The 22,024-nt window shown below is 36.4% G+C and overlaps 1 protein-coding gene across 1 annotated transcript; it reads right to left on the reverse strand.

Annotated features, from left to right (window-relative positions):
* Positions 1-2,211: 2,211 nt before the first annotated feature.
* On the reverse strand, positions 2,212-19,637 carry LOC135849891 (zinc finger protein Xfin-like). The gene is made up of 8 exons (XM_065370527.1): positions 18,859-19,637; positions 18,508-18,649; positions 18,277-18,405; positions 18,078-18,137; positions 17,880-17,993; positions 17,726-17,766; positions 17,540-17,633; positions 2,212-17,453 (listed from the first exon to the last, which is right to left on the reverse strand). The coding sequence occupies exons 1-8, from the start codon at positions 18,867-18,869 to the stop codon at positions 13,185-13,187; spliced, it is 4,860 nt and encodes a 1,619-aa protein (XP_065226599.1). The 5' UTR covers positions 18,870-19,637; the 3' UTR covers positions 2,212-13,184.
* Between the last annotated feature and the right edge of the window lie 2,387 nt (positions 19,638-22,024).

Raw genomic sequence — 22,024 nt, forward strand, 5'->3', positions numbered from 1 at the left:
AAAATAAAAACAATGAAAATTCTCTATTTTACCGCTTAAAATTTTTTTTTTCAGTAAAAACGAAAATGCAAAAATTGTCTGAAAAATTTGAAAAAAGAGTTACACGTTTTGATTAGCCTTAGGGTGGGTGTTACTTGCTCCAATTCATTAATTATCATCTAAAACCATTACTTAGCCATTGCCTAACTTTAAGCAATACATGATGCTGAGCAGCTTTCTGAGCTCTCTCAATCCTAAAACAATGCTGCTTGGATAATTTATTTCTCCTGCTGATTATTTTAAATGGGTGTGTAAACTTGAAAAGAAATTTTAATAATGAAAAATTGTCCTCTATTAAAAAAAAAGTGATGAAATAGTGGTAGTTTTCAATATTTTAGCATTTTTAGCTTTTGTAAAATGCTGGACAAAGAGTTCATTTTCATCAAGCGGTTTTAATTTCAGAGCTTTCAATTTCATTTTCATTTTCCAATTTTATTTTCAGTTTCATGGGCATGGGAAGAATAAAGCAAAAGCCCTGAAAATTTTAAAAATAGGTTGGGAACACTAAAGACTAAAAATGAAATTAAAATTAGGATCAAAAATGAAAATGAAAATGAAATAAAAAAATTATGATAATTATTGAAAATTGAAAAATAAAATGAAAAAATTAAAGTAAAATCCAAAATTGAGAATAAAATTGAAAAGAGTAGGTACCTACCTACATTAAACCTAAAACTTCGAAAACGAAATTAATAATGAAATTGAAAATTCTAAGAATAGGTATAGAAACTGAAAATGAAATAAAACTCTGAAATTAGATCGTACCTAAGCTGAAAATAAAATTAAAAATCAAAAATGAAATAGAAAATTCGGATAGTTGGATCAAAAACTGAAACTAAACTAAAAATTCTGAAAAAATTAAAACCTTGAAATTATACATACCTATGATTCTAATGAGACCAGAAACTGAAACTGAAAAATCCGAAAAAAAAGAACTTGATAATTATGAAATTTGAAGTTTTGAAAATAAAATTTAAAAAATGAAAATATAAAATCAAAAACCGAAAATAAAAACTTAAAAACTATCTGAATGAAATTGAAAAATTTGAAAATGAAACTTTAAATGTAAAATAATTGAGTTAAAATGCAAATGGAAAACTGAAAATTAACTAAAGTAAATCAAAAACCAAATCGTGTACCTAATATTAGGTATCAAAAATTGAAAATTCTGAAAATTGGATGAAATGAAAATAAAAAGAAACCAAAAACTCTGAAATGAAATCACTCAAAATTTGAAAATGAAATGATGAATTAAAATTGGGATCGACAGCTGAAAATGAATCCAAGAATGTGGGAAATTGAAATAATATTTTTGTTATTTGAAAAAATAAACCTTTTTACCTAGAAATTTTTTACTATTAACAAAAAAAACGTTGTTTATGGTTGTTTTTAGTGTTTTTTAATCACCTAAAATGTGTTTTTTGAAATTTAAAAAAAATTGAAGAAAATCGATTTTTTTGAAAAAGTGGTTTCACCGATATTTTTCCCCCATTGTTTTTCAAAAACAGAAGTGAACTTTTCCTTTTGTAAATTTTAACATTTGAAATTGAAATTTTTTAAACCAGCCACTTGATTGATGCATTGCTTTTGGGTCATCATTAAAAATATTTTTTTGAGCAGTTTTTCGTGACATGCAATTTTTTTGATCAACACCGCAATATTTTTTATTATTAGGAACGATTAGATCTTTGAAGATAAGATCAAATTTTGTATTTATTTTCAACTTGAATGTTTCATTTTTCATCAAGAAAATTGTTCAAAAAATAAATCGAAAAGTTCGAAAAGCAGTGTTTTAGACTATAGGGTCAACATTTTGTTTTTTTGTACTGAATTTTCTATAGGCTTGCTCCATACCATTTTTTTTAGGGCGTACTTTAATTAGAAGAAGATATTTGTTATTTTGAAAAATAAGAAAAAAAAATAGAATGAAAAAAATGTAAAAATTACCCAAAAAATGAAAATAATTTTTTTTAAAATGAGAATAATTGAAAGGCAATAATAACATTGGTGGAAGCCAAGTCATGCGTAAGCACCCAATCATCAGTTGCTTAAAAAAATATCTTGAAATCTCTTACTTAACCTTTGCTGAACTCGTTTTATGATATTATAATAAAGTACAAAGCAATTGCTTATAAATTCGATCACTTCATCATACTCAAAAGTGTAAGCGTCTATCGTGAATTAAATTTTATTATTAATTCGTCTTATAATAAAAATATTACAAAACTTACGAATAAAACTGCTACTAAATTTCAGAAATACACATATATTACACGAAAACAAAAAAAAAGAAAGAAAAAAAAATTCATGAATAAATAAGAAAGATGATGAGGAGCGCGATAAAGAAGGCAGTAGCGAACAAATTAGGGTGGTTCGAAAATGAAAACGGAACAGAGTTACGAAATTAAATCCAAGACTTAGCCATACAGTAGTTAGACATGACATAATAAATTATGATGAATTCGAGTATTTCTCCGTTCACATCGAAATAATATCTACACGAAAATTGAACAAATAGATAGTAAAAAGAAATACGTACAAAATTGTACTCGTACATATATTATAAAGACACGAGTAAGGTAAGAAACTCATTTGATGATCGCGTATTTCGAAAAACGTAATGTACTTCAAATAATTCGATTGTTACACGAAATAATAAAATAAAATAAATAAGTCGAAAAAAAATTAACATCAAAAATAACAACAACAATAACAACAATTACAGTATAGGTAATAATAACGAAAACAGCATCAATAATAATAATAATAATAATAATCGTAATAAATAATGACAACAAGCAAATTAAGAGGAAAAAACAAACGAAAACAAAAAAATGAGAACACAACAATTAAGTTAATGAACCAAAAAAACCAAAATCCAAAATAAGAAAAAAAGCGTGTAACGTAGGTATACGTTGACATTTCCTACCTACATAAATATTAAGTAATGCGTGGTCAACTGGTCACTAAATAATCGCGACTTGACGATAAAAAGACTCCGGGTAACGCAAAATTATTCAATTAAAAAAAAAATAGTTGGAAAAAAGATACCTGTATTCCACCTACCTACAACGGGGTTGAAAATAAAAATAAAACAACAATTTTGGTATTACGAATAGGAAAAAAGGAAGATGTAACATTTTTGAACAAATTTCTTTATTTTTCTACAGTAACCTCGATCAGGTAGGTAGTAGGTACCTATAGCGTAGAGAATACATTTGGATTAGGTATTGTGCGAAAACGCGATCATACAAAAACAAAAGGAAAAATGTCAACAAGCAGGAATATATTTTATGCATACTGAGAGATGTCTAGGTCTAGGTAGTGTAGCATCATATCATGATTTGAGTGACAGACCTGCCTAACATTTATCGGGCATTGCACAATGGACCAGATGTCTAAAAAAAGGCACGCCGCAGGATTCAATTTTTTGGTCATTTTTATCTTGTCCCCCCAGGAGTGGCTGGTACCCCAATCAAAATTTGAAAAAATTGAACAAAATTGATATGGGTGTCATAAGTCATAATCTAGGTATTTTTTGACAAAGAATTCAAATTTTTGGTCATTTTTTTGTGTCTCCCCCCCCCCAGAGGTCTGGTACTCGTTCAAGAGCAATATGAGTGCGAACCTGTGAACTTGAATAGTTTTTTATCAATTTGAAATCATTTCCACGTAACCCAATATGGGTTAAGTTCAGGTAATCTAATCAACACAGTAATCAAGCTATTGACTGCGATACATCATTGATCATAGGGTACGGGTAATGAGTGGTGAATATGACCTTATTCAACTTTTTAGGGAGAACTCTGCACTTTTTGAATACCTAATTAGTGAGGATATTGTTTTCAGATTTAACTGATTCAAGTTATGGATATTTCTTTGAAAACTTTGTGAATGAGCATTTTGCAGAACCAAATGTCATCATATGTATGTATGTACCTACCAAAATTGATATGAATTTTTTTCTTGTCCTCCCCCCAGGGCGTGGTACACCCATTTAAATTTGAAAAAATTGAACAAAATTGAAATAGAATTACAGTAAGTCCCGCTTATTAGAATCGCGGATAATAGAATAATTCAGTTAATGGAATGAAATGTGCTGGGACAGAACATTTATTACCTTCTAACCAGGGATGATAACCTTGTTGAAAAAAATTTTGGTTACGGTTAAAGGTTACGGTTACGGTTACAGATTTTTGATGGAATTTTTTCGGTTAATTTGGGTTATAGTTACGGTTTTTTTATGGAGTCAAATTTTCAAAACTTGGAATTTTCAAGGCTAATATATAAAAAATCACCAAAAAGTCTCACTTTTCTGTTAAAAATTTCTAAAAAGTTTCACTTTTTGGCTAAAAATTAAGTCAAAAATGTTGCTCTTTTACACAATGTTTCAATTTTCCCCAAAAAAATATTTAAAAATTTCAATTTTTTTCAAAAATTTTCAAATGAGCTCTGTGTTATGCTTAAATTTATAAATTGTTGAAATCTCGCTTTTCTGCCAGTAATCACTAAACATTCTCACTCTGATGTCAAAATTTCCAAAAAAGTCTTGATTTATTGCCATAAAGCTGCAAAATCATCTCACTTTTTGGATAAAAAATGTGAAAAAAATCTTTTTTCTTGCCAGTAATTGGACAAAATTGAGAAAAACTTTGAAAAATTGCTCTGTTGAAATGAAATTGAAACAACCAAAATCTGATGAAATATCTCGAAACATTAAAAAAAAAAACCAGATCATTGATCATTGTTGCAAATTAATCTAAAAATTTTGCAAAACTGCACAAAATGTACAAAAAAATATCGAAATTGGTGCGAAAATCGCCAATGATTACTTCAAAGTTACAAAATTCAAGTAAAATTGATCATATCTTTGCTCAAAAGTCAGAACTGTTGAAATTTGTGAAAATGAATAAAATTTTAAACAAAAACAAAACACTACTAACTGCTCTACAAAAACCAGTAGGTGAAAAAAAAACTGGAAAAAATTATAAATTATAACCGGTTTTTAACCGAAATTTTTGAGATTAAGGTTATGGTCAAGGTTATTGGTTAAGGTTACTCAGATTTAAATACGGGAATTTTTTTCAGTTAAGGTTGTGATTTTTTACCATTTTATCCAGTTATTTCCCAAATTAAGGTTAAGGTTAAAAACTGGTTAACATCCCTGCTTCTAACATGCAAATTTTTCCTCTTATTAGAATAGAAAAACTCATTTCATTCAGTTAATATAGAATTGCTGACATTAACTAATCTTCAAAAGTTGAAAAAAATCACAAATTTTTGGCAAAATTTAACAAAAATTGAATGAAGAAGTGTTGAAAACATATTAAAATGGCATAAAAACACAAAATACATAAAAATTTCAAGTTGATGAAAATCGGCAAAAGATGATGATGATTTTGTAAAATTCAATCATCGAAAAAAGTGTTTAAAATATATTAAAAGATTATACAGAACCAGGGTGTCTACTAAATCCAAAAAACAAAATTTCGTACCTTTTTTCCTACACTATATTTTTTAATAGTTATACTTTGTAGGTGCATTGGAGGGAGGGGATGTATCATGTCATTTTGGCTACTAAAATCAAAATTTTAACACGCTGAGCAGTGTGGTCTGGGTCATCAAGACGTTGAGAGCCGACGCGAGCCCTGAACAAATGCATATAATTTGGCCCATAGAGGTGTTTTGAGAGGGAGGAGGGCGTTTGACTGAAAATTTGTCAACAGAACTAAGGAAAATCTGCCCATTTTGCTGATTGATATATTTAATTTAATAAGACTTACAAAAATGTTCATTTTCTGTTTTGAATTTTTGGGGGCCCAAAAGTGATTTTTCTGTAATTTAAAAAAAAGAAAAAAATTGCCCCCAGCTAAGCAAGGGCGACAGTTTTTGAAAATTTGATTTCAAAAGACTTGAAATTGAGACTTTGAAAAAAAAAGAGGAAAGACCCGAGCGAGACGAGGGCAAAATTTTTGGAAAATTTGTATTTTGAGAGAAATATAAAAAAAACAATGTTTTTAATGCAAGGAGTTCGTTTTTGGGTTTATAAAATTTTAGAATCGGAAAGATGTTTTTAGAATGTTGGTTTTGATAAGAAAAAAGTCAGAGAACAGGTCCATGTGAAGGAGAAAACTATTGAAAACTTGTATTTCGAGAAGTAGGTAAGTGAGAATTTCATTTTTTTTCTTTGAAACTTTAAAAATTGAATACTTTGTTGACAATTTTTTAAAAAATAATTTCAATTTTGAAAAAGAAAAGAAAAACAATCCAAAGCTAAGCGCACGCTTGTTGGACCGGACCAAAAAACCAGACTGATGACCGCAACTGGACCCAAAAATTCTCCCAAGACCGAGTGGACCAGACCGGACCTTGAACCTCTGAAAAAATTTATGTAAATATTAACCAAACAGATGACCCTTTTCAGAAAAAATAACAGGGACAGACCAAGACCAAAGACCTTTCTAAAAAATCGGACCAATAACTGCGGTTTGAACCTCAGTTGTGTCCAATTTTTCAAATTTATAATGCCATTTGAGATGCCAATTTCGAATAAATTTCCATTGTGATTCAATTTCTTTTAAAGTTTCAATGTTTTGAAAGTAAAAATCCCATTTTTCAACTCATCTATGTGTTAGGTTAGGAAGCTTTTTTATTTCTGAAAAATGAAGACCATTTTTTGGACCTGGGCTGACCCATGACCACATGAAAATTTCTGGTCAGGACCGGACCAGACTGAACTGACCTACAAAGACAAAAAATGCAGAACCAAATGACCAGACCGGACTGTTTGAAAGCTCCAAACTAGGACCTTGATTTTGGAGCAACCTCATAACCTGAGCAGTCCTACAAGCCTGGCTAAGCTAAGCGACAGGGGTTGAAACTGTTAAAAACCCCAAAACCAAAAATGAAGGAAAACCCAAATATAAATCTGTTTTGTGCAAAACTCAAAACCAAAAATAAAAAATATTTGATCAAAACCACTTAACCAAAAACCAAATATAAAAAATTTAAAATTTAAATCATCAAAAATATCAAAATATGTGTAATGTTTTGACATTTTATGCATTAATTGACTAGTAGAAATGAATACAATAATTGAAGTTTGTTTAAGACTAACTTACTTTCCAAACACAATGAATAATTTGAGAAAATATAGAAAACTTATTTAGCCCGAGCGATGCGAGGGCAAAAGTTGTTGTAAAATTAAAAATTTTGAGGATACATTTGAATCCTTTCAAAATTTCATACGTTTTTTCGTACTTTTTTGGGTCATTTTCCAATTTCGTACCTTTTTTGCAAATTCATACTTTTTTTTTCGGCCTGTAAACACCCTGGTAACTAAAAACCCAAAAAATCATTGAAATTAACTTCATAAAACATCAAAAATTGATATAATCTCAACAAAATTTGGAATTATGCGTTTTTTATCCTTCCACTTTATGGAATACTCGGGTTTACAGAATCAAACATATGTCATACGTGGTCCCAAATCGATTCTAATAAGCGGGACTTACTGTACATTCCTCATTGCAACCACACTTCATACTTCTTGAGAAAATCTTTCAAGTGACAACAGCTTTGGTGACAATTCCATTTCACATAGCATAATATGAAATTGTATATTTTTGCGTTGTCGAGTTGCAAACCTGATGCTACACAGTAATTCTCAACTTGAGTACATATGACAATTTTTTTTCAAATTTTGAGACCTTTTAGTAAAAGGTCGATGGGGTGTATCAGCCAGCAGCCACCCCTGGGGGAACAAGAAAAAAATAACTTAAAAATTGAATTCTACGTCAAAATAGGAGTATACTCCAACATCACCAATAACATTTTGATTTCAGTCATAGTTACGTTACTTATAAGTTATAATACAGTGTGCGCACCTTTTTTTTTTAGCCATCTGGTCCACTGTGCATCGGGACAGGTAGGTACTCGTACCAACAACTACAATGCTGCAGAAAGACAAATTTTTTACGTTTTGAAAAGATTAGTGTGGGGAATCGCCACTAATTGCGAGTATGTATGTATGTATGTATGTATAGTATAATTAACTCATCGGAATATGAATAAAAATGAAAACATTTTACGGTATAAATTCTGAAGCCTTGTTGATGGGGGGGGGGGCTATCGATAATGGGTAATTAGTAAATAGTAATTACTTAGTTACCATATTACATAGATAAGACTTTGTAAAGGCATGCGCAGTTTTATTAAAGAAGAGAGAGGGACAGAAAGAGAGATAGAAAAAAATGAAGAAGAAAAAAACATTGACTAGATAACGATATCCGAAATGGTACAACGCGACTCGGCGCGAACTTATCCTTATCCATAGAAATCGCCTCCTCTCTATCTGCGACCTATACAAACAAAAAAATACGAATACGAATACAAACGTAAATCTATCCTTTCCTACTTACGTTTACGTAATATCAATAATATCAATTAATATTAAAAATGTATATAAATCTAGGTAATTATTATTTTTATTCACACAATGCACACCGAGTGTTACGTTTTACGAGTACATTACCATACACGAGTAAGTATAATGTATTATTCCTTAAATCAATACGAGTATTTCCGTAACTAAAATGAGTAAAAATACGCGCGGGGTTACGAGTCGTACATCTACGAACAACATACAAATAGGTACACAAAACATATAGGACATAGGTAATAGGTAAAGGTATCGTTATGTACATTTTTTGTACAGGTACAGCACACAGCATATCGCATATATGTATATTATGCTTATTACGAGTATTATTAGGTAGGTACTTCTCGGTAAATACGAGTAGTAGGTACCTAAGTAAGTATTTTCGACTACCCGGTTCATCTTCCATTTCCATTTCTTTGGGACGCGAAAAAAAAATGAAAATATCAGCCTCAGGCTACAGTGAAATAGGTAGGTAGTTCCTATTCGATGGCTTTGATAGGGATGTTCGATGAGTGTAAATACAAGGTTTTATTCGAACAATTTGGCAAATCGATCGCATTTGCCAATTTCCACATTTTACTTTGATCGTTACGAGTAAGTATTTCTTGGACACGCATTTGTAACGCTCTGCCATTAAATAATCAAAAAAAAACTGAAAATTACCCGGACAAACTGCAAGATCGTAGATTTGTTTTCAAAAATATGACTCGCAGAAAAACGAATTCGGCAACTTGTAATTTTTTTTTGATTTGTTTATTTCGTTTCGTAGGGCGTAGGGTTATTTTTTTTGGATCGATTTCGCCTCAACATTACAGATCGTACGAGTATTACGAGACATCGGTACCCTAATAAAATGAACTCTGAAACACATACAAACTGCGATAAAAAAAATTAGACACGTAATTCAATACGCGAGATAATATTACGATTATAATTAAATACGTTTTGGTCGAAGAAAGCTCAATATGGGAAAGATAACGTAGAACCCCTCTATGTACAAGTATGTACCACACTAAAAATACACGAAGGAACGAAAAATTAAGAAACCAAAAGTTGATCTACAAAGAATAATGCTAAACATTTTAAATCACGTTTGAAATATATTTGTAGGTGCCAGAACTCTGAGAAGAGAAAAAGATTTCGAAAATGAGAAAATATCTTCTTCGCACCGATTTTGATTCGTGCTTCGAGAAAATTCGTCGGTGTATCGAAATTTTGGCGAGAGTACGAGTAGTTTTTCCGTTTAGTACGAGATAGCGAAATAATTTAACGAGATAATCAGAGTGACTACTGAACCCAAAATGGCAAATTTCTTGCTTTAATGGTCTGGAAAATTTGTAAATAATTCGAAAAGTAGTATAACACCAATTTTTATGAAAAGATTCAATTTTTCTGATCTCAACATTCTTCAAAATTGGTGGGATAACTTCAATATTTTTTCAGAGATTTTCGTTGTGAACAGGGATTGTACTCGAATTTTTCTCAAAAAAAGTAACTTTAGTAACCAAAAAAGCTAGAAAAAGTAACCAGAAAAAAACCATCAAAATTCAAATAAAAACCATTTTTTCAAAAACTAGTAAAAGCTCAAAACAGATAATTTATCAAAACTTCGAAAATAAACTAGATAAAAATGCAACAAAGCAGCTTGAAAAAAATATTGCATTCTGGAAACATAATCGAAAAAACGTGCCGAACTAATGAGAAAAATTGCAAATTTGAAAGAAGAGGGGAGGGGGGAGTCGTCCACCGAAATAGCGAGGAACTAAATTCAATCGTATCCGAAATCATTTCAAAAATTTTAAATTGTAAAATTGCAGACATTTCCACACAGGCGAGCAATCGTTGAAAAAAATTATTCGAGTGTTGAGAAAAAATAAACAATCATTGTAAAAAAAATCCGTAAAAGTAAGAAAAATCATTTTAGAACAGAAAACTTATTACAATCAAAGGCAAGGAACGAGAGAGGGGAGCTTGTAATCCAAATTTGAAAAATTGGTGATTTTTTTGAAATTCATTTTAAAAATTCAAATACGAAACAATGTACCGAGTTTCAGAAAGGAAAAAATTTCGAGAGAAATAAACATAAAAAAACCTGGCAAAAATTGACACTGACACGTTTCAAAAAAAAAAAAAGATGAAGAAATTCAACAAAATTACTGAAATTGAGAGAAACGTGAAAAAAATCAAAAAAGCCCCCCCCCCCCAAATCAAAATATAAACATCAAGTCTTGAAATCCAAAAAAAAAAAAACACTCAAAAACTCTAAAAAGGAGAATTCCACACAAATTTAAGCAGAAAAAAATTACGAAAAAAAATCAGTCAAAATTAAGGCAAAGAAATGGCCGAATTTAGAGCAAAACTAAAATCGTGAAAATTCGTAGTTAAAAAGTCTAATTTTAATCCGAAATTCTAAATCCACTGTTTATGCTGAAGTACCACAGTTTACAGTGGATGAAATGACAGTGTTGATAGTAATATCAAAACTGAAGAAACTTTGCCAAAATTTGAAAAGGAAAAAAAATGGAAATTCCAGAAAAATCGTTGAAAAACCCCCCCAAAAAAAGAATTCATACACGCCTGTAATTCAAAAACTTACAATGAATCCTAAAACAATGGTACAATAATATCTGGGGTCGCAGAATACGAATTTGACAATATTTTTTTGTAGGAGTGAGGGGTGAGGGGGTGAAGGGGGTGAAAAATTCAAAATTTGATAATAATGAAGTGTGATATGTCGAAATGTATGTTTTTGAGGGTGTAGATCACGAATCTGACAATATTTTTTTCGTGGGGGTGAATGGTGGGGGATGAAGGGGGTAAAAACGGTGAAAATTTAAAATTTGACTACAATGATGTGTGATATGTCGTAATGTACCAAGTATGAATAATTCAACTGAAAGTAAGTTCTTTTCATCAATTTACTGGATTTTAGTTTTTATAAAGTGATTATAGATATGAAATTCACTTTAAAACTCCATTTTTTGCCTACTTGGCGGCATAAATTGGAATAAAAAAAAATTTCGCACGTAGATGCACGGGAAATTCCGGTGGCTGGTAATACTTGAGATAGTGTATTTCAAGATGTCAATTCCCGTTTTTGACCGAAAGTGACCCAACAACCACCACAGTCAATTGTAGTGAAAAATCATAGTAAATTTTGTTAAAATGTTACAAATTTTTTCTTACTGGGACTTTTACGGCTCCCCAACATGAAATTCTTCATCCCCCACCCTTCACCCTTCCGTCACCTTCGAAAACGTACATTTTGACATATCACACATAATTATGGTCAAATTTTGAATTTTTCACCCCCTTCATCCCCCACTATTCGCCCCTACGAAAAAAATAATGTCAAATTCGTATTTTGCGACCTCAAAAACATACATTTCGACATATCACACTTCATTATTGTCAAATTTTGAATTTTTCACCCCCTTCACTCCCTCACCCTTACAAAAAAATATTGTCAAATTCGTATTCTCCGACCCCAAAAACATAAGCGAGGATATTATTGTACCATTGTTTTAGGATTCATAGTGAGTTTTTGAATTACAGGCGTTTAGAGGGTGCTCACAGCCCACTGTGCAATCCCTGATGTGAATTCTTTGGAAATTTTCTTGCTTTTCGAAGGAATTTCTATACTATTTTCTCGCTTTCGTGCCACCCATGTCAATTTCTCGCAGTTTTCTTGCTTTCTTGCTATTTTCTTGCCTGTAGACACTCTGATAATTCATCAAATTTCGTATGATTTCAATTTTTTTCAATCGGTAGAAAACATTTAATATATAATTGTGTGCGTACCTCGAAAAATGGAGCAAAAACTGTAGATAATTTGGACGGAAATAGTACATCACATCGCGAGTATCGAAATTCAAAAAACGAGTTCACCTACTCAATATCATCAGCGCCTTATCGATATTCTGTTTAACAAAAACGACTCGTTTATTTATTGTTCACTTAGGGAAGGAGAGATAAATGCAATTTTAAACCGAGTCTTTTGCAGTTTCGCACTTTCAATTATCTTGAAATTGAATAGATGCAATTTAAGATGCCGAATGGTCATTTTCTCGTCAATTTCAAATAATGTTTTGACATTTCACTTTTACAACAAAATCAAAACGTATTTCAAAACAGAGCTTTTTAGCGTCAAATAGTGAAAAAAAACAAATAAACATACAAAACAAAACAAAAAACAAAAACAAACAAATAAACAAAACAAAAACACACTAAATCGACGAAATAAGCGAGCGCAGCTAGCTAAAAACCAAAAATTCAGATTTGAGAGTTCTCTGTTCTCAAGAGAGAGAAAAAAAGTTCCGAGTTCTAACCGTATGCAACAATGTACGAAGAGTAATATCATATTCGTATGCCTAGCGCCTACATTACTCATTACATGGCAAACAGCAGCGTTATTGACAGAAGACGAATAAAACTCAAGCAAGAATCAGAGTACGGTGGAAGCGTTTCGCACCAACGAGTACACAAAAATTCGTTATAAAGATGGGTAAGCGATCATCCGAGTACGGACCGAGTTACTCGTATTTAGGTACGTCCAATATCGCGCGGAATATGCGGTGGTAGTATCGAAAAGAAAAGTAACATACTTTAAAGACAGAGAAGAAGATAGGGCGGGTAGGTACAAAAAAGAAAAAAACAAAAAATGTTGACGCGCTTACGACGACGACAGTCGAGTTTGCGGCAGGTACTAAAGGTTGTCAGTCACTCTTCGTAAATAATCGTCGCCTGTTGAGTTGTGAAAATTGGTTTTGTCGTTCTGAAATTTGGACGAGCGTTGTTTTTGATTATTATTCATAGCGAACACGGTGAAATCGTTATTGGTAACGGTGACGCCACCGCCGCCGTTCAGCATAACATCCGCAGCGTCATCGGCAGCGGCGCCATTGTCGCTTTTCACGGTACAATCTTCGGCTTCTTCGTCGCTGGCTGAAACGTTGGAATAGCTTTCGGAAAGCGAGTCGGTCGTTGTTGGTTTTTCGCTCGATCTAGCGAGTCGCGAAAATGGCACTCGAACATCGATGATGGCGGCGTTTGAAGAATCGTCATCGTGTCGCGGACTTTCTTCTTCCACGTCCATTTGCTCTCGATCGCTGTTGTCTTCGTCGTCGTCGTCATCCATCTCTTCGACTAGGTCGTCATCGTCGTCGTTGTCGTCGTTCATTTTGGAATCGTAATCGTTCCGGTGGAAAGAAACGGACGGTTCGGTTTCGCTCGTTTCGATTTTAATCAGAGCCGGAGCGGGAGCAGATACGGGCACGGGTACGGATATCGCGACCGCAGCTGCAGGTACGACGAGATTGGTTAGGCTGCGAGATCGGTCGTTTTTCGTCGCCAAAATGTGATTAATGCTGAATCCGCTAAACTCGCTGATCGGTTTGGCTTTGCTTTCGGCAGGCTGCTCGGCTTCGTGAACGCGCAAGTGATCTCGATAGAAAGCCACCGATTTGTACACTTTGCGGCAATACTGGCACGTGTATTCGCATCGAGACGGCGCGTTTTTATGCAGCAAAAAGTGCTTATCCAGTTTGCTCTGCGAATTATGATAATGGCCGCAGATAAAGCACGAGAATCGATTAGCCACCGTGTCGTTGACCAGGTCGGAATGCTGCGAGTCTAGATGGTAGAACAGATCGAAGTAGTCGCGGCATACCTGCAAACAGATACCGCACGTGTGCTGCGATTCGTACGCGTGCGAACGAATCAAATGCTGCCATAATTGTTTCTTCGAATTCCAGATCTTATCGCAGCAGTCGCAAGCGATAGGACGGATATCGGTCCATCGCTCAGATCGACTGGTATCGAAACGCGGCGCTTGCTGGTGCTGCTGCTGGTGTCCGGCGGTATCGGCCGCCGATACCGGAACCGCTTCTATCTCCGTCTTCGGTTCTGCGTCACTGTTATCGACGTTAATTTGTTGTTGCTGGTGCTGCGATTCGCCGCCATAGCGGCTATTGGAGTGATGAATCAGTTTATGTTGTTTGAGTTCGTCCATGGCGCGGAACGTTTCCTTACACCAAATGCATTTGTATTTGCGTCGGAGGCGTTTGCTGGCGCTTTCGTCATTGTCGCCGTCGCCATCGCCGTACAGAGAGGTGTCCTCTTCGTTCGATTGCAGCGATCTTTTTACACCGGCGACTGTCTTGGATCCAGCAGCGTCAACATCACCCTCGGACTTGGCGTCTGCTGCTGCTGTGGCGATCGAACCGCAAGAAGACGAACGCGATAACGAGGCGATTGCAGGCGGCGAAGGCGAATGCGGCCCCTCAGCCAGCGTTTCATCATCTGCGTCTGCGTCCGCGTTGACGGAGCTGGACGCATTAGCGGCAGCGGCAGCGTTGGCGGACGGTTTGTCTTCAATGGCGGGATGATTATCGGTATGCTCCTGGAAAGCTTGTTCGTCAGTGAACACTTTCCAACAGATTTTACACGGCTTGTATTCGGGACCGTGCACCTTGACAATGTGGTCTACTACTTTGCTACTGACGGTCCAGTTTTTGCCGCATATCTGGCACGTACACGGCCGATGTAGCACGAAAGAATGAGCGCCGTGCACGTGCTCGACGAGTTGGTCGACAGACTGGTGAATGGAGGCGCAAATGGCGCACAGGTACTTGACGTCCGCTTTGTGATAGGTAACCAGATGTTTGCGTAGTTTCTTGCGATTTGAGAACATATCGCCGCAGATTTCGCAAATGTATGTGAAATATCCGCGCTGGTGCTCTAGTTTGTGCTTTTTCAAGTCCGCCTTCAAGCGTAACACTTTGCCGCAGCCGACCACGTCGCACACGAGCTCGTAGTTATCGGCGTGGCGTTCGCGTATATGCTGCAGCAGCCCTTTTTTCGTGTCGAACGCGCTAATTTCGCCCTCCGTTTGGCATACTTCGCAGGCGTGCTGAGCGTGCGAGTTTTTCACGTGTTTCGAGAGCACGCTTTGCAACTGGAACACTTTGGTGCATTTGGAGCATGGAAATACTCCGTTTACCGGCAGCACTTTGGCAGTCAGACTGGCAGCAGCCGCAGCCGACGCACCTAGCGCTTTCACTCCTTTACACGACTTGAGATGTTTCTTCAGTAAGCTACGAATGCGGAATAGTTTACCGCATAGGCTGCATTTGTGAGGCTGCTGTGGCTGCGGTGGTATTGCGGCGACGGGTATAATAGAACCGGCACCGGCGGCTGCTGCTGCGGCCGCTTGCTGTTGCAGTTGCTGTTGTTGCTGCAGCTGCAGTTGGTGCTGTTTACTCAGCAGCTTATCGACCGGATCCGAATGGTATTTGATTTTATGACGTTCGAGATGAGCTCGACTGGCGGACGTGCGCAAGCACAGGTTACAGGTGACGTTCGGATCGCCTTTGTGCTGCTTGCTGACGTGCTTCCACAGATGGTTGTTGCCGTTGTAGAACTTGGGGCACAGATCGCAGACGAACAGCTGATGGACGGTGCGACGATGCTGGGCGATATCGTCGTACTGTTCGAAGCTGACGTCCGGACAGAAGCTGCATACCAGATCGTCTTTCTTCTTGGCCGTGCTGGTGGCGGTAGGAACGCCGTCCGTTACGTTGTGCACGCGCCGATGACGCAGCATTTTAGAGCGTTCGGCGTACGGCCGTCCACACACGTCGCAGCATATTCCGCCCATCTCCTCGAGCGGCGGATGATCAGCCTGCACGTGCTGACGCAGTTCCGGCACGTTGCTGAAGATCTTCATGCAGATGCCGCAGATGGTCGGCAAGCACTTGGGATGCACGTTCATCATATGCTTGTAAAAGACGGTTCGCGACTCCCACAGTTTGCCGCATATTTCGCACGTGTTGGTGAAATCGCCCTGCGATTCGTGATGCGTTTTCGCGTGCTCCTCCTTGAGCGCGACCGACACGAAGATCTTGCGGCAGTTGTCGCGCTGGCAGGTGACGCGCGAGTCGCCCAAATGCGAATAATACATATGCCACCAGCGATCGATACGAGTGGCGTGAGCCGAAGCGCACAGCTCGCACTTGTACACGGCGGACGGCGACAACGTCGCGGCGTCGTTCGCGTCGTTATGAAAATTACGCGTATGATGGTTGAGTTTATCCTCGTTAAAGAACCGTTTGCGGCAAACTGTGCATTCGCGCGGAGCGAACGCGTTATTCAGCGATACCATCTCCTCCGGCTGAATGGTCTGGCCCTGATTGTCGATCAGCGTGTGCAACGTAGCGTGTTTAAGCAATTTCTGGCGCGAATCGTGCTGCCGACCGCACACCTGGCACGAGTAACGTCGCTGCACCACCGCCTTGTCGCCTGAATGCGCCGTGTTCACGTGCTCGATCAACGTGATGTTGTCGCAGCAGATTTTCAAACAAATGCCGCACGATACGCTCGCCTCTTCGCGATGCGCGTGCACCATGTGCAGCCACAGACTGGCGCGATCCTGGAACTCGCGACGACACACTTCGCAAAATATCACCGTCTCTTGTTCCATCATGTTTTCCAAGTCGTCGTCGTTTTTCGCTCCTTCCGAATGGGGCGTCGTTTCCGCCGACAGCTGCGACATGAACGATTGCGAGAGCAGCGGTCGCGTTTGCGGCATCTCCGACGACAGCACTTCGTAAGGCTCGATACCGTGCGTCGTCGAGAAATGCTTGTTCAACGACGAACGTAAATTGAAATTTTTTTCGCACAGCAGGCACGTGAATCTTTCTTGCTGACGCGACGATTCGTCCTCCTCCGCAATGTCATTCTCGTTTTCGTTTTCTTCGCAGCCGTCTCTACTCTTTCCAGCGATTCGATTTACTACAGCCGACGTTGGTACAATTGCAGCCGGTATCGCAGATCCACCGCCACCGCCGCAATCGACGTTATCGTCGCTTTCTCGAGCAATTTTTCGCGGTTTACAGCTTTTTCGTCGACTTCCGCTATCGTCCGGCGTCGACGTATCGAAGTATTTCATATTCATCTTGGTCGTATCGTTTTGAAACTAAAACAAACAAACGAACGAATCGCCATTAGATCGTCGCAATGTTCCCACCCTTCATTCGCCAATCTCTCCGATGCGATACTCACTGTCGAGTCGTTATGCAGCGGCTTATGTTCGACAGATAACCATCTTCGATCGGTCTTCCAAAACTGCGATTTTTTACCATCTTGAGAATTCGATCTGCAAACGAATCGATACACGAGCGATAACATAATACGTATTTTTACGTTCGATTCGAATCAATAGATGAGCAAAGGTACAAAAATACTCACTTTGGACGGATGCTCGAGCTTTCTTCGGAGTTGACGCCGACCTAAAGGGAAAAAAATCAAGTTCACGAGCATTAGTGCTGTCCAAATGTCGTATATTTACTTGTATCATCGTGCGAAATCATCGCCACGAATAATTACTCGATCGGAGCCGTACCTCGAGAAAATCCAGCGGATTTGGTGGTTCTTCTTCGCATTCTACTGGTGTGCTACTTTTGATCTCATTTTGTTTTTCTCTGCTCGAGTCGGTAGATATCGCGAAGATGGAAACCTGTATTAACAAACGAACATATAGGTTAGCGTGAATAGTGTTTTATATTGTCGATTGGACAATTCGATGGGCGCTGGTGCTTACTTCGGGATGGATTTTATAAGATCTGCCTGCTATCACATTTTTCGTCTGCTTTTCTCTTTCCTGCAGCAGATAAAAAAAAACATAAATTACTCGTAATCTCGTATCCACGTAGGCGAGTAATACTATAGATAAATTCGATTCGACAAACGTCGTAAAAGACATAATAATACTCATCTATCCGAATATCGATCCAACTTACCAATTGGTAGAGATGTTTTTCCAAACTTCTATTGACTTGCACGCATTTACACCTGAATTCGTAAGTCGTCTCCAAATTATATATGCATTTAAAGCACAAAGATTTCGGTAAGCCGTCATTTTCTTCAACCTTTAAACGATACAAGATCATACAAACGGATTAGTATCTATCTGTGAGATTCAACGATGCGAACAAACGCAAAAATAATAGAAATTTCGCCAAATAGCTAACCTTAAAAGGAAGACAAGTTTGAATTTTCTTGCGTAATTGTCGTTTTATCGCTTCATCGCTGAATAGTCCGATTTTCACATTGTCGATTGACGCGCACAGCCGGCACAATTCGTTGAAATTCGCTTTAATTTCAGTTTCATCGCTGCAACACAAAGATCAGTGTTTTACAAGTCTATATGGAATTTGACTTCCGCCAGCGACTACGATGATACAGTCGTCCAACGAAATATTCAAACATTAAAAATAGGTCAACTTGATCGCAGTTGGTTTGTAAGGTTTGTCAAATAGAAAATAGATTACAGAGTGAAATATCGGACGAGATGTCGTCTCACTTCTTCGGTAAAAACTTACATTTCTTGCATTATTGATAACCGATGAAATCGTCAGACTGAACTTGAACGAGTACAGGAAAACGAAAACAAACGAAGCTGATCTACGAGTAACTCTCTCTTGTTTACATGATGAATGGTACGGATGAGCTGCGAACTTGGTGATCAACACTGCGAAACTACTCCATCGTATCTCTGTGCGAAATTATTTATCGAAGAAAATCAGTCAGGGAGCGATACATATAAACGAATATTCGCCGTTGGTACGCATTTCCTCGAGATTAGGTAATCTCAACAAGACTATAGCTGAACACGGAGAAACACCCCCGTTCATAGGTGAATGTTGCACTAATCTGGTTCAAACGTAAATGGTATTCTGCGAACCGTTTTCAAATATTACTCGAAAAAACGAACGCTAAAACTAGATAATATAACGCAGAATTTATCCCGCATTCTTAATCTTACTCGTACTTGTTAATTAATTATTATACACAATACATCATTACATTAAAACACACATACACAAAATCTCACAGACTCACGGATATTTCACTTGATCACTTCACTTCACTCAAGTGAGGTGCGGAACATTTTACTCTAGAAGCGAGCAATCTCGTTCACTTGTTCGGAACGTAGCAGGGATTTCCAGCCAATCATCGATTAGCTTTTGGCTATCAGCTTTTAGCTTGATTTTCATTAGCTTAAATAAAGCTGGCTATTGGCTGGCAAAATTTCATTGGCTGGCGATTGGCTGGCTTTTGGCTTACGAAAACAAAAATACATGTGACCCCTCAAAATACTCGTTATGACGTGTAGATGGTTATTAAAAGGACAATTTTCATTTCTGTGGTGTCAGTGAGTGAAAGACGTGAGTCACGAGTCAAAAAAAAATAAAATATGAGAAAAAAATTTTAAAAAATTGAAAAATTTTAAAATCACTCCCAAGTTCATTAGCTTTTGGCTATTAGCTATTGGCTGGCAATTTTTCATTAAGCCAGCTTTTGGCTATTGGCTTAAATACCATTAGCTTGCATCAGCTATTGGCTTTTGGCTTTTAGCTATTGGCTGGCTGGAAATCCCTGGAACGTAGGTTAAAAAGCGAAATTTTTATTTTATTTTTCAATAATAGATCATAGAGGTGTTCTTTTTATCTTTTTACACGGATTTTGACAGATTTTCGAGAATCTGGATTTTGAACATTTTTTAAAATCTCTTTTCAACACTTTTGAGATTACATTAAAGACAAGTGATATCACTTTAGATTACATTCACCAATTTCTCAAAACCTCGAGCCTTCTTTCAGTTCTTTCTTTTTCAAAAAATTCAAAATGCTGCTAAGCTACCCAAGCAGATTCTTGTGGATTTAAATCTGCCAAAATCCAGATTCTCGAAAATCTGCCAAAAATGCCAAAAATCCGTGTAAAAAGAACACAAACATCTAATGAACTAATGAACACGATAAATTTTGGTAAAGCTTCAAGAACTTTTTCATTTATTTTTTTTTAAATTGAAAATGAAAAATACGTACGATGCCTTTTCAAGTTTCAACCTTTTCTGTTTTTGACCGTTTTTCAAAATCCGTACTCGGTATTCGACGGTATTGAAAGTACAGGGATTATACTCAAATTTTTCTCAAAAAATGGAACTTTGGTAACCAAGAAAGCCGGAAAACATAACTCAAAAAAATGCTGTTAAAAAAAAGTGGCAACCAAAAAACTTCAATGCATACAAAGCATTTGGTAAGTACATTTTATTTTAGATTACACAAAAAAAAACAAAACAAATCATAACAAAAATTCCGATAGAAATTTTTTCAAAAAAACAAAAAAACATCAAATTATTCGAATAATAACCATTTTTGACAAAAGAAACTAGAACCTCAGCTCAAAACAGATGATAATTATCAACATTTCGAAAGAAAACTACTCGTAGATCAAAATGCAAGAAAAAAGCATTGAAAAAAATATAGGATTCCGCGGAAACATACCTAATCGAAAAATGTGTTAAACTACTTACTGAAAAAATTGCGAAATTCAAAGAAGATGGGGAAGTCTACCGAAACAGGGAGGAATGAAATTTAATCTTTTATTCAAAATCATTTCCAAAAATCAAACACAGAAATACCAATTGTAAAATAGCAGAAATGTTGACGTGAGCGAAGATTTGATTAAGACAAAAATTATTCGAGTGTTGAGAAATAATGAACAATATTTTGTAAAAAAATTTCATAAATAAAAAGAATTATTTTAGAACGGTAAACTCATTAAAATCAACAAAAAAAGGGCGCCGGGGGAGGTAGTTGAGTCGGGGAGCCCACTTAAGGACAAATTGCACCCCCTTCGATCCTCCGAGGCAACTTTTTTCTTAAAGGGGGAGTCCTAAGGAACATTTCTAGCCCTTGTACTAAAAAAAAATTAGCCCTAATTACAGAATGGCGGCCATTCTGATTGACAGGTCAGCCGAAATTGCAGATTTTAAGTCCCAACATAGGACTTGCACAAAATTTTTCAAACTGTACAAAGGTAGATCGAAAGATCAAGCAAAAATTTATCACCTGTCAAAATTTCAAGTGCTAAAGTGCGTTTTTCGATTTTTGGCGAATTTTTTAAAATCAAATTTAGACCAAAAATGAGGGGAAAAATCAAAATTTTACCAAATTGACCGAGAAAGCTGAAATTTGGGATACATCCCAAATTTTTTCAATGAAAAAAATCGAGTTTTCTGATGAACTTTACTTACACTTTTTTTTGAGAGATAGATTTTTGAATGACCAACTCTCAACGGTTCCCATCTGACATGAAAAAATGTAATTCCCCAAAATTTCATCAAACAAGAGATGGAAAGTGGAAATTTATTCTGCAAAACTAATTTCAATACGCTGCGAAATCGACTGCAGGGGGATTTCAAGTCGTTTTGGAGCCTCCAGCGACTTTTTGAGAGGTCATGTGGTCTTTTTTGAAAAAATTGAAATTTCCAAAAATTAGCTGGGAGCTTCAAAATCATTTAAAACCATTTGAAACCACCATGTAGTCGAGTTCATATCGTATTGAAATTAGTTTCCGAAGTAAATGTCAGCTTGCCAACTCCATTTGGTAAAATGTTGCGGGAATTTCAAGTTTCAAAAATCTACTGGAGGCTCCAGTAATTTTCGAAAAGTCGCTGGAGGCTCCAAAATGATTTGAACCCAC

Source organism: Planococcus citri, chromosome 1, assembly GCF_950023065.1.
Source record: "Planococcus citri chromosome 1, ihPlaCitr1.1, whole genome shotgun sequence".
Taxonomy (NCBI): Eukaryota; Metazoa; Arthropoda; class Insecta; order Hemiptera; family Pseudococcidae; genus Planococcus; species Planococcus citri.

Bases quoted from the DNA above. Each gene is read 5' to 3' on its own strand.
- LOC135849891 (XM_065370527.1), bottom strand. The intron at 18,406-18,507 runs GTTAGCTATTTG...TATCGTTTAAAG, and splicing joins AAACTTGTCTTCCTTTTAAG to GTTGAAGAAAATGACGGCTT. The intron at 17,634-17,725 runs GTGAGTATTTTT...ATTCGTTTGCAG, and splicing joins AGCTCGAGCATCCGTCCAAA to ATCGAATTCTCAAGATGGTA.